The following is a 24,591-nucleotide window of genomic DNA, read 5'->3' as shown; positions in this document are numbered from 1 at the left end:
TGTACTCCTTTGCCACCAACCTGAGAACTGACTTTATTCTTTCATGTATTATAACCAACTAAAATAAAAGACTACATTTCCCAGCCTCCCCTGCAGCTAGAGGCAGGAGAAGTCTTGGGTGGAACTTCTGTTTGGAAAGAAGCCCTTTTGCTCTTATTTTCCCTCTTCCCCCTGTGGTCTGGATCCTACAGATGGTGGTTGGAGCCCTATCAGCCATCTCGGCCCATGCAGCAACCTTGAAGGAGAAAGCCCCCCTCGGGATGGTCGAGCAGAAGCACAGGAGCCTGAGTTCCCAATGACCCTGGAGACCCATGCCAGTCCCAGCTTGCCTTCCTCTGGACTTCTTTCACGAGAGAGCAAACTCAATCTCTATCTTGCTTAAGCCCCTTTTCTGAGTTTCCTCTAATATGAAGATAAACCCAGCCCTAACTCATAGAGTCACGGAACAGCGAACCTAAAAATCAAAATGACATGGCCAGAGGTAGCGAGAGGTGTGACCTGGGGAGGGGCTGGCTGCCTTCCCGTGGGCTTGGCCCGGGCACTTACTCATCCCCGATGTAGAGCTGGGGCCAGACCTCGTTGACGTGGGTGTACTGGGGGCTGCCCTTCCAGAAGAGACGCTCCAGCTCGAAGGCTCCGGGGGTACAGTAGCCCTCCTCCTCCCCCTCCTCCGCCTTGGGCAGCAGCCCCTTGGCAGAGGAGTAGGCATTCTTGAGGCTTGTCTTTGGTTCTCCGGATGTCATTTGGAGCCAATGGACTTTCTCCTTTCTGCAGCTGGTCATGAGAGAAGGTCAGGATTGGGGTTAGCAGGGGGCAGAGGTAGCGAATGGGCTTTACGAAAAGAGGTGGGAATGAACTGATCTCAAGATTTGGCAGACATTTCCCAGGCCTGCTGTGCTTCTGCTTCCCCTTCCCAGGCCACAAAGGTAAATAAGGAAGGCATGGTGGCAGTTAAACAACACGTCCCAGCTTTCCAGTGTCTCCCGGGCAAGGGTGCTGGGGCCCTCTGACCCGGGGGGAGGTGGATTTGCAGCAGACCCAGGACAGAAATCCCTGCAGGCAGCCAGCCCCTTGCGTCCTTTCTTTTACACTTCACCCCTTCTTTGGTACTTACTTTTTCCTTTATCTGACCCAAATCTGCTGACTTGGACCATTTTTAACTCAAATAGGAAGACCCAGAGGCCGCTGACATTCCAGGCTGTGGTACTCAATGTCGGCAAGGGGCCGGTGCCCATGGAAAGGGCACAGCTGTCAGTCCCGAGCCCGTCTAGCCTGGGCAGCCAAGCACATTCTCGGGGCTTCAGGAGCCTTGGGGTGGAAGGAAACTTGGCCGTGTGAGTGTTCGTGGACTTGTTAAAGCGGTTGAAGTTCATGTTCGCAGCTCCCACAGTAGGACCCTGGCAGGAGCGTTAACTCCCCAAGGCGTCAGAAGAGATGTTGCTGGCTGGACGCTGCGGGTGCAGACTGCGACGGGCACCTGGAGAGCTTGCGGGGCTCTGAAGTGCAATGCAGGAGGAGAGTTCCCACTGTCCCCAAGGAAATGAAGTCACTGTGGAATTGGGCAGCATTTGTTCCCTGAGCTGAGTGACCAATGCACCTATACTCAGCCTGGGAAGGGACGTTATCCTCGTGCTCTGAGACTGGAGGGCAAGGGCAAGGGCGAGTGACTGGGAGACGTGGAGGGGATGTCATTTATTAACAAATAATTATCTAGCACTTATTTTGTACCAGGCACTGTTCCAAGTGCTTAACAATTATTAAGTCATTTAATCTTCTTAACAGCCCTATCAGGTAGGCGCTCTTATCAGCTCCATTTTACAGATGAGAAAAACCACACTGTGAATATTTGTAACACGTGGTCTTAGTCTTCTGAGAAAAAAATAACTGCTGAGAGGGCAAGGTTGGGGGAGAGAATTCAGCTTGAGGAGGGGCAGGCCAGGGGTTTGAAGACTGTTACAAAGAGTTTGTAGCTTCAAAGACCACAGGTCTGTCAAAAGGACTCAGATCTAGCTGGAATAAAATGGGACAATTTGAACATGAAAAAATAAAAACTGCAGTGGATTGAAACACACTAAACATTTAAATCATAATGATACACAAAACAAGTATTCACTGTTGGAAGATGCTAGGGAACCAGCTCATGATTTTGAAGGCAGGTAAGTAAAGGGAAAGAATCTAGCATTATTTATTGTTCTTTTCTGACATAAACTGTACTACGGAGTCTCTTTTAGAAAGTATTCCAGATAATAAAAAAGGAAAGAAGCACCATTTTACAATACCTGATGAGCTAATGGATGTTGGCAGTGACCAGTAACTGCCAGCAACTTAAGAAGAGACGATCAGCCGTTACAGGCCTCTGGATGGAAGAACACGCCATCACCAAGCAAGTGGTCTCGCCAACGAAAACCTGAGTCTTTGAGCAGAGCCCTGAGAGTCTAGATCTAATGTCCAATTTGTAGGCGATTCAGAGGACAATTAAATTATACCACAGGGCTTTGTCTGAGAAGTACACTGAAAATTCACAGATGAAATAATGTAATGTCTGAGATTTGCTTCAAAAATAATATAGTTGCCTGGCCGGGTGTGGCTCAGTGGTTGAGCGTCACCCCAGGAACCAAGCAGTCACGGTTTGATCCCCAGTCGGCACATGCCTGGGTTGCAGGCTCGATCCTCAATAGGGAGTGTGCAGGAGGCAGCTGATGGATGATGTTTCTCTCTCATCCATGTTTCTCTCTCCCTCTCCATTCCTCTCTTTGAAATGAATAAAAACATATTAAAAAATAATATAGTTGGAAAATATAATCATACATTGTGTGTGGGGTGGAGGGTACCAATGGGGGTGTGATGAGGCAGGGTTGGCCATAAATGGTGGTTGGGGTTGGATGATGGTTGCAAAGTAGTTACTGTTTTTCTTTGTGTGTGCTTGAATTTTCCATTTAAAAAAAGTTTTAAAAAGAAAAGGAAAGAGCTGAAACCACTGCTCTGGGAAGTTTGATTCACCCAAGTTTATAGTAGATGAATTTAAAGAATTACTAGCTAGCAGTGTGTGTCTTTGGGGATCATGGGAAGCCAGGATCCGTGACTTTCTCCTGCAAAATCCTGAGTTGGGGGATGGAGGCAGGGGACAGCAGAGGTGACCCTTCTTTAGAGTCTGTCAAAGTGTGATCCAAAGACCACCTCCTTCAGAACCATCTGTCACTTGCTAAAACTATAGATTCCTGGGTTGCACCCTGAACTGGAGGTAGGGGCCTAGGAGTCTGTATTTTAACAGGTTCCCAAATGAGTCTGATGCGCAGCAGTTTGATAATAATTGCCCAAGAGTGTGGCTCAAGAGTCAAGGAGCTGTTGCATCGAGAGAAGGGTGATAAGCCCTGGCCGAGTGGCTCCGTTGGTTGGAGCGTCATCCATGCACCAAAAGGTTGAGGGTTCAATTCCCAGTCAGGGCACGTACCTAGGTTGCGCATTTGATCTCCAGTCGGAACTTATACAAAGTGGAAACTGATCAATGTTTCTTACATTGATGTTTCTCTCTCTCTCCCTTCCTCTGTCTCTAAAAATCAATAAAAACATATCCTCTAGAGAGGATTAAAAAAGAGAGAGAGGGGAGGGGAGTAAGGACGCTCAGAATGTTTTCCATCTTCTCATTGAAGTGGAGGCTAGGTCTTTAGACCAGAATAGGGGGGCAGGACAGGAAGGAGTGAGGGGCTGGACCTGACTCTGGGATCCTTGAAGATGGCACTTAGTTTATCCCTGTAGCCTCAGTGTCTGACATGGAGAAGATGCTCAGAACGTATTTGTTGAATGGGAAAACGGCTCAGTGAGTGAATGGGATGAGTGAATGAATGACTGAGGGGTGAATTAATGAAGGACTGTGAGGCCTGTGCTGGGGACTCAGCCACAGCTGACGAGGCAGGACTGAGCCTCTGGAGGAGTGAAGGTGAGCGAAGTGCAGACTACAGGATGGACAGACCCTATAGTGGGCGGTGGCTCAGACCTGAACTCCACTCTGGGGCCTGCCTGCTGGCATTTCCTGTCACCAAGGAAGCAGTCATTCATGGGATGACCAGAACCAGCACAGATGCATAGTTATAGCATAGTTATAGCTCTTTGCTTCAAGCCCACGGGCGCCTTAATTTTGAGAGGTCTGGAGCTCAGCTCATGCATGTCACTGACTTTTCTTATTCAAAATGAGTAGAATCTGAGCACCATATACCTAAATTTGGAGGTGCAGGCTGTTTTTAACCCTGCTTGCCACTAACGGAGGCTTCAGGAGAGGTGGTTTCAGGGAGATGCTGGAGAAAACGGCATCCTGAAACCTCTGCCTCCTTTGATCGCTGAAGCTGACCTCACCCTTGCTGAGGCCGCTCCCCTAACGTACTGTGGAAGGAGCCATCCCGTCCCCATCTCCGTGCTGAAAGCCTCGGCTGGATTTCCAGACAGAAGAGGAAGTGGTGCGGTCTACCCAGAGCAGCTTGGCACGCAAAGGAGCTCTGGGATCTATTATCCTCCAGCGCGCAGAGTTGATGGGGGGAGAGAACAAAGCGCAGAGCCGGCCAGAAACCACAGGCCTGTAACCTTTCCAAATCCTGAAGGCGGCTTGTGTGCATCCCTCTGTGCGTGGCTCCCAAATCTCCGAATCTCGGAGAGGTGGGGAGCGTCTGCTTCCCAGATCACAGCCAGAGTGGAAGGGGAAGACAAATCTGCTCTGTTTGGTTTCCATAGAATCGACCCAGAGATTAACTGCCAAGGTCTCAGTGACACACACAATATCAATCACAGGCTAAATGTCATAACGAGAGCTGGGCAGGTTGTCAAGAGAGGCTTCCAGGTTGCCGTTACAGCTTCATGTTTAAAGATTTGGTCCCAGGAACCCAAGTGCCAACTGTAGGACTACTTGGCCCATTAGAGCATCAGCCCGTCTCTTCCTCCAGGGGCACGAAACTCAGCTCCTTCTTGGAGCGGCCGGCCAGGTTACATAGAGGAGGGGAATGGGTTGGGTGTTAAAGACTAAAACAAGCATCTAACGGTTGACCTCAGGCAGGAGACATCAGGGAGCAGTGGGGACTGTGGCACACTGGAGCGCATATGCCCCCTCTGAAGGGGCAGCAGCTTGCCACACCATGTGGGAATGCAAGCCCAGATTGTCTGACATTCTTATGAGAATTCAGAAAGCCAGTTTTGTGAGAAATCTGCTGGCTTTAAAATGCAGGCAGCTATAGCAAATGCTATTCTTGCCCTGTCCCAGTCCTCGGCTCAGATCACTGCAATATAAATGGACAGTGCCCTTATATGCAAAAGGCCCTTCCTCTCAAACCCCTGTATTTCCCTACTTGAGGGTATTTTCAGATATTTGCACTGGTCAGGCCTAACATAGGGAGAGTTACTCTCAGAAATCATTGGAATGAGGGGCAGAAGTTGGTGGATAAAAACCCCAGGTTTTCCCCGAGTGGGACCATTGCAATGTCTGTTCTACACAGTCTCCTGGAGGCTCGCTGTGTGCTCCAGCCCTGCCTGCCCAGAGTGGGTAACCTGCTCACTCACACATCCTCTGCTGGCTCCCGCCCCTCCCAATCTCACTTGTCCATTCCTTACTGTGCCTCTTGGAGCACCTAGCAAATAAACAATCTGCACCCAAGCCTGGTCTCAGGGTCTGCCTTCGAGGGAACCTAAACTAAGATCTGCTAATGTTAAAACATTTAGAGAGACTGTGACAGCAGAGAATACAGAGGCCCAGTGTGCTGGACCACTACGGCCTGGAGTGCCATTTTCCTCTGTGAAACAGTGACCTTGCCTTTGAGGCACTATTTCCAGGAATAACACGGGGACCCTCGTTAATTCTGACTTCATTTCAGAATTTTCAATGATACAGCTTGCATTTGGTTAAAGGTTTCCCTTGCCCGATGAGAAAAAGTTTTGATCTCAGTTCAGGACTATACTTTTGATACCATGATTTGACTCCATGTAAAAAACCAAACAACCCACCTTATATAGTTTGTTGTGTTTTTTTAACTAGAAAAAAATCATCAAAATGTCAATACTGTGGGCAGGTGTCAGGACTCAGATTTCTTTTTTCTGTTTTCTATTTTGGGATTCTTTTAATAAGTAATTGTGTTTTACAGTGAAGAACCGTGTCTGTATTTTTGATCTGTGCTAGCCACACAGAACGTCTGGGCAGGAAGCTCCTGTGACTTCTGATTTGTGATTTCCACTCTCTCTTCCTGGCTCCTGGGACCTGGCTCCTCTACCTCTCTGTCCCTCTCTCCCTGCATTCATGGTCTTGGGGCCCTGCTCTTCTCACACAGCCCCAGCCATCACTGAGGACTCACAGGCCTACACATCTCATCCTCCCGGAGCTTCACTTTCTTTTTGATAAGATGGGGCTATAACAAGAGGGGTAAAGATGCTTCTTCAAGCAGACAAACCAAAAAAACCCAACCTGAACTCTTTGCTTTCTAAGATGGAAGATGGGGGCAGCTGGTGGAGAGAAGCAGCATTCATTTCAGTGGGGCAGTTAAATCTCTAAGTGGACCCCCTGCGCCTGCAGAGACTGGCCAGGCAGCCATGCCCGGAATGTGAGCCCCAGAACAGGCCTCCTGCTGCCGGGCGGAGGAGGGCGGGCTTGGGGCCAGAGCAGCCGGGTGAGGCGTGTCCAAGGGACACAGCCACAGGGATTCCCAATGCTCAGCTTTGTGGTGCCCATAGTTATGTCAGTTCCCTCTCTGTCACCCTAAACCTTGGGTGAAACTGTTGAACATGACCGACAGCCCTGTTTGTGGTGGTTTTGAGAAATCAAAAGGAAAGAGGCTCGTGCCAGTGGAGAGAAGACACCAGAAATGTACGAAGCAGCATGTACAGTATGATTCTGTTCTTATACAAAAATCCAGTTCACCAAAACAGTGACACTGGCTATGTGCCCATTTCAGGGTGATGAAATGATATGTAGGTTTTCTTCTTTTTAAGGATCTATCTTTTCTAGAAGTTCTGTGATGAACAGGTACTGAGTATATGGAGGGGAAAACACACCTGTGGAAGTTCAGTTTTGGAATTGTTCTGGGCACGGCAGATGCTCACCCTAAAGCTATGGGCTGAGGCACCGGAAGGTGACTTTTGGGACAAGGCCTGACCAGGTGGTCCTTACAGCTTGAGTGTCACTGAGAACTCTCCCAAAGAGTGTGAGCTCCCTGAAGGCAGAGATGTGTCCTCCTTGAGGTCTCTGGTGGCAGCAGCCAGGCTTAGGTCATATCGAAGGTCACACTAGTCCCTCAGTGCTTCTCAGGAAACCAGAGGGGAATCAAGCTTTGTGGCTCCTGAAGCTTATACAATTATCTTTAAGAGAAAGAAAATCAAATAGCTGCTTGGAAGTGAAAACCCAGGAAGAGGCCAGTGCAGGTGTGTTCTGCAGCTTCAGGGTGAATCTGTGTCTGAAGGCAACTCTCCTCCCCTTTGCTTGGCGACGGGCGTCAGATGAAGGGGGAAGTGCTCCTCCTGTACTCTGATGTCAGAACCAGTGTCCTTAGCCTTAACCCGGTCTGGGTTCAGTCTCAGTCAGCCAACATTGGGGTGCTCTGGTGGGTCACAAGTGCGGATGGGAAGTGGCTTGGATCCTCTTTGACTTCAGAAGTTATGTCCACCTTCAAGTTCTCCTCACACATTCCTCTGTTAAGAGCTAGAGATGGGCTAAGCCGGGGAGGGCTCTACCTTCTAGAAGGTTTTGGTCTAGTAGAGAAGTTTATAATATAATCTTTTAGAAAATTCTCTTCTTCCTTTAAGACATTCTGAATCTGTGCATACGTGTACACTGCATATTTACATTCCTAGTGCATTGGGGTCGCAGGGGGAAGTTAGGCTGTGTTTAAATGCACACATATCACGTTTCTTTCATGACACCACCCATGGTGGGCCTGAAATGTGCCTGGAACAGAGGGAGACTAAGAACGTTATTGTGGTTGGGTCAATTACTCTATTAGGAGGGCGATACCTACTGCTGGGGTATGTGCAGGGATGGAATTTGGCAGCAGTGTACGTATAAAAATATACATATTTTTAATTTACTACAAGTCAGTGCTTGTCTTTCACATCTTAAATCTACAAAAATGATCCCAACCAGGAAATAAAAAGTTGTGGAATTTTTAAAAATTAAAAGTTGGACGTGAAAACCCAGGAATTTTTTTGTTGCCTATAATTTAATTCTTAATGTATCAGACATAATCCAAGTCTAACAGATTTTTTTTTTTTTTATTCTGGCAAGTACGTTAATAGGAGGCAATTATTTGAATTAATATAAACTTCTTTTATTAAAAAAACAAAAGCCCTCATTTAAAGAGGTAATTTAATATTCCTTCTACGATGGTGTTGATGTCATTAACTTGTTTGATTAACTCTTCAAATGGTTTCGGAGTGCTTCGGGGTGGTAATTTATGAAGTCCTAATTGATTTCCCCAATCTTGGTTTGGCAGTGCCGGGCCTCCCGGAAACCGGGCGGAGGCTGGAGGCCCACACTCGCTTCCTTCTCAGACGAGGGGCCGGCGGGCCTGCTGGGATGGGCTTTACCTCTGTGGCCGGCCGGGGGGAGAGGAGGCTCTGGCGCAGGGGCTGAGAGGCTATGACACCCGATCGGGTCAGTTGTGGTTCCTGACTCCCAGCCCTGAGCCTTCACTTCCTCTGAAGACATGTGGGAACACTGCGGGCAGTTTCACAGCTCGTGAATTCAGGACTAGATGGCCTTTAGTTTAGGTCTTTCAAGAACCGTTTCCCACTGTGCACCACCTCAGAACATGAGGCCTTTTTGTGCAGGGAAAGATGGAGGGGAGAGGCTGGTGGTGCCGCCCTCACCATGGGCCCGCCACCCCTCCGTTTCCAACCCAGGTCACTGTCCCTCACCAGGCCTGTCTCCTGGTGCTGCCCAGAGGAGGCTCTGGACCTTGGGAAGGCTGGGCGCCAAGTGCCCACCTCCTAAAGCTGCCACAAAAGTTCACTGAGAAACCAAAGGCCTAATAGGACTCAGAGAAATCATCATAAGGTTGGTTACTTTTATCACATGTCCGGCGATTGTCTACTCTCAAAACCTCTAGACAGGGAATAGCTGCCCCACTTTACAGACGAGAAAAAGGAGAATCAGAGAGGTTGTTAGTAACGCAACACCAAGCCGGGGAGCTGTGAGGCTGGGACTGAACCTAAGCAGCCAAGCCTCCCCACCCATGTCAGTGAACAGGTCGCTCTATTCTTGGGCACGAAGTCTGTGCTCCTGAGGGCAGGCCTGGGCCTCTCTACATACCCTCCTCATGCCCCCTCCCTTCTTACTCTGAGTTTGCCCCTTGGAATGTTTTCAGCTTCCCTGAACACTAAGAGCCCCCCACACCCAACAGCTCTCGGGTTCAGGCTCATGAAGCCGCAGGACAAGGCACCAGGGTCTAATGGGAGAGCACAAGACACCTTCCCACCCTCTTACCCTTACGTGTGGCTATCTTGGTCCAGTGGCCCTGTCCCTCCGTGACTCAGTCTCCCCCTACTTACCAAGGCGTCATCCCCAACCCCATCCTCCCAACCAGGAATGGGAAAAGCTTCAAGAATAGTCCATCCGTCCAGATGGTGCTTAGTGTTACCCAGGACACAGGAAGACCTCTCATCTGTGGGGGCTGAGTACTTATTTGTGATCTGTGTTGCTCTACACGTGAAGTGAGTCATTCTGGTCTCTATCCACCCCTCCCGCTGAGATTTCCCCCCCCTCCACTGGCTAAATGCACAAATGCAGACTCACTGGAACGCGATACAATACATCCAATGCCTCTGAAGGGCCCCGCTGAGCTTTAACCCACCTCGCTGTCGTTTAGAAAGTCATTGAACTGGAAGCTCAGGTTGGAGGGAGGCAAGTGGAGAAAACTCCATGGAGTTTCTGGAGGAACATGGGTAACAGGAAGCCTTTCACACGAAAGGGGTGTCAGCTGTTCTCCATCTCTCCAGAAACAGGGTGGAAAGGGGGCTTCTAATCCCTACACCCGAGTCCCCAAAGGACATTTGGCGGGACCCAGGAGATGCCAGCCTCACCACCCAAGGGCCTTACCTGTGCGCGCTGGGGCCTGGCTGGGTCAGGAGGTGCTTGTCCCTGGGGCGTGTGGGGCTGCACACCCAGCTACCCGGACTGGCATCTCAGAGCCTATTTTTAGGGTCAGATCTGCTGACGTTGACCTTGTGTGTTGCCCAGTCTGAGAAGAAACCCGAGGCGTCTGCTTCGCCAGTGTGACCCGAAACCCTTGACCGTGGGAGTCCTGTACCTACAGCCCACACTCTTGTCCCTGGCTCAGCCACAGAGGCAGAACACGTGGCCGCTGGGGTGGGGGGCTGGGGGGCTGGCAGGGGGAGTTCCCAGCTTTGCTTTCTTGGCATGGATGAGACCAGATGTCTGCAGGGCCCTGCCCAGCTCTGTCCTGGAACAGGGGAGGTTTGAGCACTGGCCCAGGGCCTATGGGAAGGTAAGTAGTGACCAGACTGGAGAGTCTGTGGAGCTACCTCTGGAGGGTGGATGCAATGGATGCTGCATCATGAGAGGCAATCAATGAACTTTCCCCAAGACAGACTGTAAGCTTGGTCCGTTTTCAGTGTTGCTTCCTGTGAGACCCCCGGCAAGTGTCCAACCCTTCTGGGCTTCAGTGGGGAAAGTAATCATAATGCCATCCTCTTATGTTGTTACGTTGTTAGGGTTAAATGACATAAAGTATGGAAAGCACTTAGTGCCTGGCACGTGCTAAACATTTTAAAATGCTAGGTGGTATTAGGATGCCAAAAATATTTCTAATTCAACAGCCATTCCCAGGTCTCTCTGTTCTTGGCAGCTCCTCTCCATCTCCCTCCTCTTTGGCTCCAGCCTTCTTTGCTCCAGGATCCCCCACCAAGCCCTACCGCTGTGCCCTCCTTTTCAGTGTTGAGTGCTATAGACTATCCAGGCTTCTCTAATTTTCTAGTAAAATCTTTCCAGGGCTTCCTACGCTTCCTTATGATGAATGATGGGGTTTTCTACCCTTCTCCATACTCATCACTCACTTTGGGGCATATGTTGATGTGTAAAGAATTGGGGGGAGTGGGGAGGGGGTCATCAGTCTCCCCATGTCCTTCACTTAACAGGGTCTTTTTGAATTGGGTCATTATATTATCCCCTGCAACTTTGCTTTCGGCAAACCAAAGATCTTCCTCACAATTTGCTTGTTTAGCTCCTGCCAGTTTTATTTAGAGTGGATATTTCTACTAGTATTTTTTCATTGTAAAATTGCTCAGCGCCTTAGCTTTTATTGATTTCTTGGTGTAAAGAATATTCACAAGGCATAGACTCAGGATCAGCCTGTACAAGGATGCCAAAATGTCAGGGTCCACATGTCCCTGCTGTTGATGCTGGAGTCAGAACAGCAGGTCAACAGGCCCTTCTGCAATTACCCCAAGAAGTAAAGGAGTCAGAGCTGCTGGAACTGACAAAGCCAGAAGAAAGATTTTCATCAAGCTGGGAGCCCAATCCAGCCCATTTCAAGGACTAAGGAAGCAAGAGGGACCTCGGAAGACGTAGGTTCAGCAGGGGGCAAAAATCAAATATCTAAAGACATCTGAGATAGATGATTGACAAGAAAAGGAGATAATATCTCACCACACTGTCTAGAAGGTTATTCAAGTAAACAAATAAAGCCAGGGAAAGAATTAAGTGGGTTGCTGGACTGTCATCTCCATTAAAGTAGACCTTAAATGTGGTTGACCAGAAGACTGGCGATCCCCTCATCACACCCTACATCCCCCAATCCTTCACACATTAAGTACACCCCAGAAGATGATGAGGTTGGGGACGGGTGGAAAACCATATCATTAATTATGATGAGCTGTAGGAAGCCCTGAAAGACTTCGTTAGAAAAGAGTAGTGTTGGCGACATGAGACACCTGGTTTGTTTTCTAGCAGCTGAAGGGCTAACCTGTGACAGAAACAATCATGTTCTCTGTGTAACTCCAAGGACAGAACTCAGACCGTAGGTAGCTGCCCAAGAGCTTCCTTGTGTGGACACAGCAAACACACATTCTGCCGGGATGGGAGTGAACTAGGTAACCAAAGGCTGTGCTCAGGGATATCTCCCACTATTCCAAACCCCAAGGATGGTCGGCCAAGACTGTGCGCCACAGCAAGCTGCAGCAGTGCACGTAAAGGCTGCTCTGCAGAAACAGCTGTCATTCTCACCTTAACACGCTCAGAACTTACCTGTAGCAGCATGTGACATAGTTTTCTCCCTCCCACCACTTCTCTGTCCCGCGTCATTTTCATTAGTAAACCCCTTTCCCCTAGCATCTCCCTCTACTTTTCCCATTTTCAGATAGAGGTGGAGGTTATGTGGATGCTGAGTCCAGCTGGATTCCAGGAGAGAGGGTGCCCTCCTAGATGGAATCCAGAGGGCCGAGGCCACATCTCTGTGGCAGACATGTGCAGTCTGAGGGCTGTAAGTCCTCTACACTCCTAGAGGTTTCTCTTTTCTGTTGTATTAAAAATAACAATAACAAAAACAAACCAAAGCAAAGCCAACAGACTGAGGCCCATGTTCTGCAGGAAGCCCAGAGCCCTCTTCAGCATCTCGAAGGACTGTTCTGTAGGAGAGGTGCAGGCAGGATGGCTCTCATTTCTCCTGAGTCTGCTCTGCTGTAGCCTTTATTCCTCTTAACCCTCGAGGAAACCCTCTGGCCTCTCACTCCTTCAACTTCACCCCAAGCTTAACACCACCCTTTTCTGTTTTCTTCCAAAGTTCACCCACCTAATGCCATAGCTCAGAGCAGCAGACAACTCCAAATTCAATGTCCAACCTCCCTCTTCTTAGAAAATTGTTGGCTGGGCCCCACGCCAGGGGAATTTCTTCCTCCGGAGACTTCTGTCTCTGTACCTACCACATGCACAAAGCTCCTCTCTGGGTGTACAATCATCACAGCTTTCCTTTATCCACATTCTTGGCCTCTCACCCTTCTCTAGAGGTGGGTCCCCCCAGAGGCTCTGGATTCCTCTTCCCTTATGATTATGCGGAGCAGGACAGCTCCCTCTTAGTCTTTGCCTCCCTTTCTTATAAAAAAATCCCACCAAGAACTACATCAAACTAGAGTTTTGCACAGCAAAGGAAACCATCAACAAAACAAAAAGACAACCCACTGAGTTGGAGAAGTCACCAATGTTACATCTGATAAGAGGTTAATATTCAAAATATGTAAGGAACACATACAATTTAACACCAAAACAAAACAAAACAAGTTAATTAAAAAATGGGCATATATATATATATATCAGCCCCCCCCAAAAAATCTTGCCATTTGCAACAACATGAATGGACCTAGAGTGTACTATGCTAAGTAAAATAAGTTAGACAGAGAAAGGCAAATACCATATGATTTCACTTATATGTGGAATCTAAAAAACCAAATAAACAAACAAGCAAAACAGAAACAAATTCATACAGAGAACATTTTGATGGTTGCCAGATGGGCAGGGGAGGGGAAATGGGAGGAAATGGGGAAGGGATTAAGATGTACATCTTGCCAGTTATAAAAACAGTCATGGGGATGTAAAGTACAGCATAGAGAACATAGTCAATAATATTGTAATAACTATGTATAGTGCCACGTGGGTACTACGCTTATCGGGGTGATCACTTCATAAGGTATATAAATGTCTAATCACTATGTTGTGCAGCTGAAACTAATATAATATTGTGTATCAACTGTAATTAAAAAATTAAAAAAAAATTTTTTAAAGCCTACCAAGACATTTTCTTGGATAAGTCAAAAATCCAAGAGGGAAATTTGTTGACTCCCCTAGACAATATCATCCATAGATCCTGGAAACAGGAGCCCCTGCCCTGAACTTCTTTTTTTGGAGGTCCCCAAAGATCACAAACATACACACCAATATTGAGATACTGCTATACACCTTTTAGAATTGTTAAACACAAATAAAAACCCAACAATACCAAACCCTGAGAAGAATTTTGGGAGCCGGTGGAACTATTTTGAATCTTGGTTATGGTAGTGGCTGCACAGTTACATTTGTCAGTAAAACCAAGAAGAGTGAACTTTGCTGTGTGTAACTTTAAAAATAAAAATGTACATGGGTGCCTCATTCTCTTGGGATCTGGCTTTTAGAACAGACAGAGTATGTGTCGCCCCTAACTCTGTCCACTTTGGTGACTAACACCATTTAGGCCACAGAGGTTCTGTTTCCCCCTGTCTTGCCCTGTGACCTCAAACAAGAGGTAACTGAGTCTGACTTCTGTGAGAGTTGGTGGACTGCGTTGCTGCTAACCTCGGGGCACAGGGAGGATTTGAACTGTGGAAGTGCTTAGGTGAGAGAAAACCCAGCTTTTTCAATCTATCCTGTCATTCGCTCAGACAGTAGGAAAACCTGGCAGTGCCGAGCGCCCCCTCGGCCCGCGTTCTGCTTCAGGACGCTGAGGGTGATCAGGAATTAATAGCAGCAATTGCACAACAGCTGAGGAGCATTTCGTACATCCGACAATTCGTAGCATCCTTTAGAGTGTATCTATATACAAATATATGTCTAGATGTAACATGCATGAAGGATTAATGCCAATTCTTCACACTGACTACTAGAATGGTCAATAATTTTTTAATAACAGTGGTTTATAGGATTTAACAAAGCTTTCAAAGAAGTGAGTTAATATTTTCAGGTTCATTTATATCATTTTGATTTAAAAACTGATATTCCGTAATTACGTAGTCCCTTTTATTTTTAATAAGAACCTTGAATGTTTTAGAAAAAGAACTCTCTTGAAAATATACATGGAAATAAGTTTAATATTTTATTGTTTTCATTTAATTTACATTTTGGTAAAAATAATATTTACATGTGTTCACTTTGAATTCAATTACATTTTATTTATGAACCTTCAGGTCAGCGCTGTCCAATAGAAATATAAGCACAAGCCATGTATGCAATTTTAATTTTTTCAGTAGCCACATTAAAGAGTAAAAAAACCAGGTGAAATTAATTTTAATAATGTATTTTATTTAACTGACTATACCCCAAATATTACCATTTCAACATGTAATCAATATGGAAAATTATTGAGATATTTGTCATTCTTTTTTCCATACCAAGTCTTTGAAATCTGTGTGTATTTTACACTTACAGCACATCTCAATTTGGACCAGCCACATTTCAAGTGCTCAATAGCCCCACGGGGCTGCTGGCTCCCATTCGGACTACTCAGGTCTCTCTTTTGATAGCTCAGGTCTTGATCACTGAAAATGAGACAAGTCAATGTGGTGGTGGGAATTTGGATGCAGATTTCCATTTGTTCTACTGCCCAGTCTGACCTGCCTCCTTCCCACTGCATGACCACAAACCTTCCCCCTCCCTCGGTCTTAAATCCTGTTGTTTGGGTACCTTAGTGGTTTCCATGCCTGCCTGGGAGTTTGCTGGCAGCTGGCCAGGCGACGTCTGTTGTGGAGCTGTCACTCTTGACTCTGATAGCCCAGCGACGTGAGGACATTGTGTTTGAAGAGAAGGCCCAAGGGTCGAAGGATGTTTCTCTGAAATCAATACCTCTGTGTATCTCCCTGGCTGTCAAAATACTGGGAAGGCCTGCTGCTAGCCTCCTGCTGGGGGCTCTGAAGACCTCAGGACCTGAGGCAAGGGCTGTGTGCAGGGGTCCCCTCCAAGTCCCCCTTTCCCAGGAGACTGAATGCTGTCTGAACCCTGCTCCAGTCTGTCAGTGATCTCAGCAAATGGGTAAATTGTGTCTCTATTAGCACCTCTGTCTTCCCGCCAGGGCTTGTTTATTTTACAGATAGATAGCTATTTCCTCTTCACGGCCTGTTAGTGCATCAAAGTGACATTGATGAGGCTTGACAGGGCGATTAGTTGTGTGTGTGGGAGGCAGGAGAGCAGAGGAGTGAAGGGCGGGTGCTTTCAAAATATAAGGGCTTGGGTTCAAATCCTGCTCCTGCCACTTAGCTCTGACTTGGTACAAGTCTCTTAACTTCTTTGAGCCTGTCCTCTCATCTGTGCATTGGGAGTAATAACAGTGTCTGCCTATAGGGGTTTTGTGAGGATTAAAGAAGATAATAAATGTATGCTCTTGGGAGACCAGCGAGGAGGCTATTCTAGTTGTTCAGGCAAGAGATGCTAGTGGCTGGGTGGACGATGCCAGCAGCACATGTGGGAAGTGGGCCAGATTCTGGTATGTTTTAATGGTAGGTTATAAAGCATTACCTGATGAACCAGACCTTGAGGGGTTTGTATGTCAGTAATAAATGAAATAACATAAAGTGCTTAACACAGGCCCTAGCACCTAACCATTGCTGTTTTAATCAAGGCTTTCTGACCCTGATGATGTAACCCTTCCCCTACACAAGATACTGATGGATTGAGTTAGGAAAGAAATTCTCGTGTTATTAAGCAACTCACCACTTTGGTGCCTGTGCACATGGTCTCAGACTGTCCCTGAGATTAATCTCAGGGAGGGATGTCAGGGCCCAAAGGACCCTTATTGTTGCAGTCAGTCTGGTTTAGGATGGATGGAAATTCACTTGCTCTGCCCATCCCTGTACAGCACCTATTACGTGGTAGGCAGTATTGTAGAAACTGAGTTACAATATATACTATGTCACTGCCCTGATGTTGCTGCGATTCTTGTCACTGGGAGGTACAAAAAAAAAGTGTCTTTATTTTTCTTTAGCTCTTCTCACCTTCCCCACAAGTCCCTCCCCAGCCTGCTGAGAATTGAAGACACTTAAATTTGCTAACTAATAATAATATCCCAGCCTCTTCCCAGTTAAAAGCTCAAGGTCTCAGAATCCTCTTCTCTTGCCCAAGACGGATTATGGATGTACATCAGGGTTTATTGCAAGACCCAATTTGGGGAGGGGCCTCGATGCTGTGGGGCCCCTTAAGCCTGGCTGCTGCTAAGTTGGACAAACTGATCTCTTTCCAGAAGCCTAAACGGGTAAAGAGCACAGCCCCCCCCCCCCCCCCGCACACACACATACACACACATGAGCAATTTTCAGTTCATCCCAGGGACATTGTCTTAGAGAACGGAGGTGGCCACCCGTAGGCCTCACTGCCGGCCACCCCCTCCTCTATCTACCTTTCTTCCCCTTCAACCACACACTTTCTTTTCCTCTGTTACCAGAACATCCGCTGGGCCTCCTCCTACCAGATCTGGCCTCTTTCCCCATTTCCGTGGCCATAATGACAAAATGACTTCCAGGTAGTGTTGACTGATTTTCAAATACATTTTTAGTATTAAGTATGTCCTCTGAAATATTTGGTACATATCTAAACTAAAAATTGTTTCTTAGCTGAAATTCAGTTTTAACTGGTGTCCTGTATTTTATCTGGCAACCCTACTTCTAAGGAACTTGGTTATGGGGGAAAGGAATGAAAAACACAGCCATTTAGAATTTTCAAAATATTATGCCTGCTATAAGGCTCAGCCCCTGCTGGCCTCTTGGCTGGGCAGACTTGGAGGGGCTTTGGAAAGATGGAGGCTGCCCCCTCCCCAAGTCCCTCAGAGGAACCCATCTTGTGTGTTGTGTTGGGGTGGAGGGGATGGAGAAGGACCCCACTTTGGCTTCCTGCCCTTCCTCCCCCACTCACACCAGGCAGGCCTCCCTGGGATGTGGGCAGCCACATCTTGCTGGCAAAGCGATTGCTTACCTAGAACTTTTATGAGGACATTTTTATTGAGCTGTAATTGAAAAAAAACTTCAAGACATTCCAGATTTTTCTCATAAGCCTGCTTCAGGCTTGCGCGCGTGTGCCTGTGTGTGTGTGCGTGCGCGCTCCTAGACTTTTGCCAGACCACACCAGAGTTTTCATTGAAAAAAATGAAGAGGTTATTGTGTGTGAGAGAGACATTTAACTTTTCTCTCTTCTTCCCTAAATTAAGGACCAGAATAAAGATGAGCTGGGAGTCTGGAGAGCTTGTAAAACCTCTTTTCATTAAACAAATATTCCAGTGTGTGGAGAATCAGGGTTTTATGTGAGAGGGCTGCATTTGTCATTACAGCCTAATATCCTAATGTGAGTTTACAACTGTATTTAAGAAACCTGTAATAGAATGCAGAGCCTCTTATGTATGTAAAACTGCTTGGCCAAAGTTTATAAATCATACACATCTATTTTAAAAGATGTGAAAGTAGATCCAGATGATGGCCTTTTAGCAGCAGGCTGGTTGTGAATGCCCTCTTGTGCCCTGTTACTGTTCTGAGAAGCTATAGGAAAAGGCTGAGTCTCCCTGGGGTCTGTGTGACCAGTCCTCCCACTCCTCCCCTCAGGAAGGGAGAATAGAGATCTAGATTTTTCTTCCCAAGCCCCTGGTTGTCTCGGAAGAAAGGAAAGAAACTCAAGCTTTTGTTGAGGACCTACTATGTGCCAGGCACTAGGCTGTTTCTCTATTTCCGTTCTCACAACAGACCCAGGCAATGCTGTTACCGTTCCCATTTTTACCCTTGAGAAACGTGAGGGTCAGAGGAGTTAACTGCCCGCATAGGCCCACACAGCTGTGTAAAGGATGGAGTCCGGATGAAAACCCGAGTCCCTGTGTGTCCAAGCTCTTGTTTTCCTGCCCTCCCCAGGCAGCTCAGCCTGGTGGTGGGGACAGTGGTGCATGTTATGATCTCCTTGGCTAGAGACGTGTTGCTACTTCTCAGGAGGAACAAGGCTGGACTGAGAACCGGGTAGGTCAGGCCAGGCGCTTCTGTGTGGTGGCCATTTCTGAGGCGGACCCGAATCCACTGGCCCGTTGTCCCGCCAAGGGTCTCATTCTTGTCGGGCGATGCCTGTGGTCTGGTTGAAGTTCATGAAATGAATCGATGAGGTTTTTCAGGTGCCAAAAGATAACTCGCAATCAAGTGACCTCAGAGACTCGTTGTAAGAATATATTTGAAAACAAGGAACCTCTGCCCCAGCCAGTGGGGCTGAGTTGGCTGCGTGTTCCCCTACGCACCTAATCGGTTTGATTCCTGGTCAGGGCACGTACCCAGGTTACTGGTTTGATCCCTGGGGGTGAATATGGGAGGCAACTCAACAATCAGTGTTTCTCTCTCACATCGATGTTGCTCTCTCTCCCTCTCCCTAAAAAATCAATAAAAACATATTTTTTTTAAAAAAAAGAAAGAAAGGAATTTCCTGGGGAATGAGAGTGTCTCCCAGGATACACTGTGACTCCAGTGGCCAGACTATTGTGGGGTCTCATGGGGTGCAGGCTGCTCCTCTGGCCAGGCTCCGGCTCTGCGGGCACTCAGCTCTTCTCCGTCCGGCTTCCCACACTCCTGGCCCTGCCGGCTGACTCCCTGTGCTGCTCCGCTCCGAGATTTCTGCTGCCCACGGCTCTTGCTTCCTGACTTCTCTCTGGGTACCTGCCCACCCATCCTGCTATTTCCCACTCTGTTTCCTGCTCAAACTCTTTAAGACAGAGAACATCATCGGGTCTGCAGTCTTGTCTGGAAAAGAGCATAATCCATGGCTACCTTTCATATTAGATCCCCCCCCCCCCCCACACACACACACAGGCCTCTGGCCACCTGTGGGCAGGAAATTGAACAGTTAAGATCACATTTAGCTGCTGGTAACGGAGACTTGAAAAATAGTGACTTGAACAAGGTAGACATTTCTTCTTCTCTCGTGTAAAGAAAGTGTGGAGGCAGAGCGGTCTCGTCCCGCTCGGGCAGGGAGCCCAGCCAGTGTCACTCACACTCCAGGCAGCGCCATGGAGGGGAACAAAGGACACATCCCTTCCTCTTTAAGATTTATTGGAAGCCCCACATAATTGCATCTAATTGACGAGAACAGTCACTTGGCCACATTTACCTGCAAGGGAGGTTGAGAGAGATTCCACTTTAGCTGAGTGCCTTGCCAAAGGCTCTTTACCAATGTGATAGGGAAGGATGGGTACTGGGAGCAAGTAGAAGTCTGTGCCCAGGCACCCATCCTGATCCAACCATCTATGGCCAAGACAGCAGAGCCACGTGGTAGTGTGTGCATGAACCAGGAGTCCCTAAAAAAGCAGAGCCAGCATGGTGGGGACCTTGCAGGGATTCTACAGAGTGGGTATTGTATCTGTGAGATATAGTCTAAAGGGAACTAGAAGGTCCCCTCACCCCACCCCCAAGGTTTCCCTCAGTAGTCCTGCTTACAAGTTCATCATTCAAGTGAAGCAGTGCCTTCCCAGCACTCCTTTTAATCTTAGGAAAATTAGCCTGTCCTCAGTTCTTTATATTTGTGTTTGTATTTTCTCGGGTCTGTCTAATCAGCAACACTCCTCCCCATTCACTACTTAAATCAGGATGGCCCTAGCGGTCAACAGCACCAAGCTGGAGCCCTGGGAGGCTGGCGAGCTAGTCTGACCGGGTCTCAGTTGTGGATGCCGGGAGCCCCATCAGCCCTGAGGTTACAGGAGGCCAAGCCAGAGTATCCATACAGGATGTAAACTGGAAGCGCTGGAGGGAGGGAGGGCACACGGTGGGCTGATGGAAGTTCTGAAGTAGGAGCTGGGGTGCAGGAATTCTCAGAGGAGGAGAACTTCCAGCAGCTCCCACGGAGAGAGGACCAGACAGAGCAGACATCAAATGGCTCAGGAAGCTTGGATGAAAAGATTAATGCATAAACCTGGGGGAATAAACTGGGAAGGGCAGTGACCTGAGAAAGAACAGGTAGCTGGGTCCTCCTGCCAGCCAAGGAGGGCAGTACCTGGGCAGGTGGCAGGGGGGGATATTTCCCTGTGAGTTTTCCTCAAACCAGGGTTCCCCAAGACCCCAGGGGCTGCAGAGCCCATACTGTGGCTGCTCACCCCACCCCTGATGTGGGAGGAAATGGAGGAGGCAGCTGTCAAGACCAGGCTGAGCTAGAGGTCAGCAGACCTACAGGGGTCTCCTGGTGGCTAGGAGTCTGCTGGCCTGGAAGGTAGGGTGGCTGGAGCTCAGGACAGAGCTTGGGAGTGAGGTGAGGGGCTGGATGTTCCCTTTCTGGTAGCCTCTCTGCCCTGCCCGCCTCCAGACCTTTGCCTCCAGTATTTCCCGTGGGCCCCTAACCATCTTCCAGCTTGAGTGGGCTCAGAGCAGATACAAGCCAGGGCTCCACTGTCACCTTTACCTCTCCGTAGACGTGGAACCTCATTGCCATGCACTCAGCCGGGGGAGGGGGTGGATGCCACCGCTGTTCTTTTCTCATTCTGCCATTCTTCCGAAGGCTCACTCAGTGGTTAAAACCAGGGTTTTCATCAGAACTGCTCTGCCACTGTGCTGGTTATCTAGTCATATGTAACAAACTACCTCAAAGCTTAGTGACTTAAAAACAAGAGCATTTTCTTATATCCGGTGACTCTGTGCGTCCTTAATTCAGGGAGGCTCGATGGATGGTTCTTCTATTCCACGCGGTGTTGACCAAGGTCACTCAGTGGCGATCAGCTGGCAGATGTGCTGGTCTGGAGGACCCAAAAAGGGGCACACCAATGTCTGTGCCTTGGCAGGGAGGCTGGGAGTCTCAGCGGAGACTGTCAACCACCTTGTCTACCCAAGGCCTCTCTAGCATGGCGGTTTTGGGGTATCAGACTTCCTGCATGGTGGCTCAGGGCTCCAAAGAGAGTGTTCCAAGAGACACAGGCAGAAGTCTCGAGGCATCTTATGGCCCAGCTTCAGAAGTTCCTGGATGCCATGTCTGTCGCAAGTTAAGCAAGTGACTGAGGCCAACCCAGAATGAAGGCTCAGGGAGTGTTTAAGAACACAGGCTTGCTGGCAGAGTTTGAAGTATGATTCTATCACTTCCAGCTAAGTGACCTTGAGAACGTTTATTTAAACTCTGCGATCCTCGGTTTTCATATCTGTAAGATGGGAATATTAATAATAATATCTATCTCTTATGGTTTATGAGAACTAAATGATTATTTATGTCTCGTATCAACACCTGCTGTGGAAAAGCCTGTCATGATCACCAATATTTGCAGTTTCCTCTACTTCCTGGCCACCCTGCTAGATTATATTTCCCAGCCCCCCCTGTGGTTAGGTGCGACTGTGTGACTGAGTCTAGGCCATGGAACTACAAGAGAAGTGACCTATCTGACCTGTTATATCCCTTCCATGTTTGCTCCCCCCACATTCCATCAACCTGTGTTGTGAGGAAGAAACGAAGTTTGTTTGCAGGGCCATTAGCCTACCCTGATATGCACCGATATGTAATAAACTCTCAGTTAAAGTTAGCTGCTATCTGGCCTAACCTCTCTGCACCGGTGTTCTCATCTGTATAATGGGGTGAGAGGATTCAATGAAATAATGTATAATTGGACACTGGCTTAGCTTCTCTTTGATTACAGTTATTTCATCTAAATGCTATAAACTGGGTCATCATTACCTTTTTCTTGAAGCAAGATTATCCAAAATAAAGCTCTTGAAGGTTTTAAAAGGATGACGTGTGAATTCGCAATGTTTAGGTGCCAGTTCTCATGGTGCCATTTTAACTTGAATACTTCCCCAAATCCATTAGATGATAGGTTAGATTAGGATGTTTCTAATTTTAAAAATTAATCAACTTATTTTTGTTTTTTAAATTAGGAAATCTTTTAAAATACAAAAAGAAAAAGATAAACGCTTATATTCTCACAACTCAATAAGGCCAATTTTTTCTAAAGAAAGAAAGCATTATGGATGAAACTGAACAAAACAAAACGAGAAGTGATGCATCTAAAGCACTTTAGCATAGTGCCTCCATATGCAAAGCAGTCAGAAATTGTCAGTAATTTTTTTAAAGTTTTATTTTGAAATAAGTTTACATTTACAGAGAGTTATAAAGACAGTGGAGACATTTCTTGTATACCCATCACCGAGCTTCCTCTAATGTTAACTTCCTACATAACCATGGCATATTTATCAAAGAAACTAAAATTGGTGTACCACTATTAACTAAACCACAGACTTATTTCAGGTATCACTAGTTTTTCTACTTATGTCCCTTTTCTGTTCCAGAATCCAATCCAGAATACTATGTTGCATTTAGGTCAACTAATTTTTTAAAATACGTTTTTATTGATTTTAGAGAGAGAGGAATAGAGAGGTAGAAACATCCATGAGAGAGAACCACCAATCCATCGATCGGCTGCCTCCTGCACAGCCCCTACCGGGGATCAAGCCCACAACCCGGGCAGGTACCCTGACGGGGGATCGAACCTGCGACCTCTTGGTGCATGGGTTGACGCTCAACCACTAAGCAACACTGGCTGAGCTATGTCAGCTAATTTTTAATCGTTCATTCATTCAACACAGAGAGTGCTACCAACTTTTTGTCTGAAACTGGGGGTTCTGAGTAGCAGACGATGCCAGGAGCCCCTGTACTATGTATTATGACAATAATCACAGGTCTCATTTTTGAAAGCTTGCCACATGTTGTACAAAGAACTTTCTATCTTCCCTACTTAATCCTTACAACAATCCTATATATTGGTTATTATTACTCCCATGTTACACAGGGGGAAACCGAGGTGTGGAGAGATGAACTGAGGCCTCACACTTGGTAGAAGGCAGAGGTAGAATTTGAATCCAGGTAATCTGTCCAAAGTCATGCTCCTAACAATACCCCATGGTTTTCATGAGGCTGCTCTAAAAAGAGGGGAAGTAGATGCATCATCACAGACTTTCTGGGGCAAATGTAGCAGGCAGGAAGGCTTCCTGGTGGGGGCACCCGTCTGGAATTCAACCTCCGTTTCCTGGGGTGCTCTGAAAAATGTTTGGCTCTCCCACCACTTGCTTTCTTAGGGCTTCCCTCCCTCTTTCCCCTGCAGCCCTAGATTAAGCCTAACCCTCAGAGCCCGAAGAAGGTGACCTGCTGAAACTCAAGCCCCAGGGTGTGGCTCTGTCTCAGCCTCTGGGCACTCCACCCCAGTTGGCAGAGGCAGGTGCTCACATTCATAGACCAGGATGCTGATTTAGAGATTGGCTTTTGGAGCCACTATTTTGGGTCCCGCTGACAGTGCATGAGCAAGAAATAGCAACAAGGGCTTAGTTGTTAGGCAGAGGGGGGATTCAAGAGAATTGAGGCAGACTGGGCTGCTAAGCGGGGACTAGCTTTGTCTGCTCTGGATAATTATAGGCCTCAACAACCTGAGGACGAACTGAGAATGGCCTTCAATTCCTAGATTAGAGAGGGACTCTGACTGGTTGGGCACAGCAGCAACAGCCCTGCCATCTCCCAGCTTTGGAAAAGGCCCAGAGAGCACCTGAGGCAGCCAACAGCCAGCGGGGCTTAGGGCCAGCTGAATGCTGCGGTGGGGAGAGCAGAGGAACTGACTGGGCAGTGCCTGCCCTTTGAGGCTGGAGCTCAGAGATCTTAGATCCAGGACACAGCATTCCAGCCCCATTTCATCTTCTCTGAGTTTCAGTTTGTTCATCTGTAAAAATGGGGCTATTGATCCCTGCATCCCAGACCAGGCGACCTGTGTTTGTGCAGTTTATAAATTGCAGAAAGAGTGAATGGGACTAAGACACAGCGTGCACTCAGCTTGCTCGGTTGAGCACCCTGACTTGGAGCTCTGTTTTCTTGGGAGCTACAGATACCTTTTCTTTGACCAGCTTGAAAGG

General features: G+C 47.6%; 2 protein-coding genes across 3 annotated transcripts in view; one reads left to right on the top strand and one right to left on the bottom strand.

Moving 5' to 3' along the window:
- DUSP29 (dual specificity phosphatase 29) overlaps nucleotides 1-10,108 on the bottom strand; it is a gene marked incomplete at its 5' end in the record, with an annotated part of 31,731 nt that extends 21,623 nt beyond the window's left edge. The window contains 2 exons of one of the 2 annotated variants that reach the window (XM_081157938.1): nucleotides 547-774; nucleotides 10,061-10,108. In XM_081157938.1, the coding sequence (XP_081014064.1) occupies nucleotides 547-743 (197 nt within the window). Of the gene's footprint in view, nucleotides 1-546; nucleotides 783-10,060 lie in introns of those variants that run through there. The other variant, XM_081157937.1, reaches the window with a different exon arrangement.
- ADK (adenosine kinase) overlaps nucleotides 1-24,591 on the top strand; it is an 888,023-nt gene that overhangs the window by 648,274 nt on the left and 215,158 nt on the right. The gene's annotated exons all lie outside the window — the stretch shown is intronic.

Source organism: Miniopterus schreibersii (genome assembly GCF_964146895.1).
Source record: "Miniopterus schreibersii genome assembly, chromosome: 14".
Classification (NCBI taxonomy): Eukaryota; Metazoa; Chordata; class Mammalia; order Chiroptera; family Miniopteridae; genus Miniopterus; species Miniopterus schreibersii.
The sequence above is the reverse complement of the archived record's forward strand: the minus strand, read 5'-3'. Positions and strand labels throughout refer to the sequence as shown.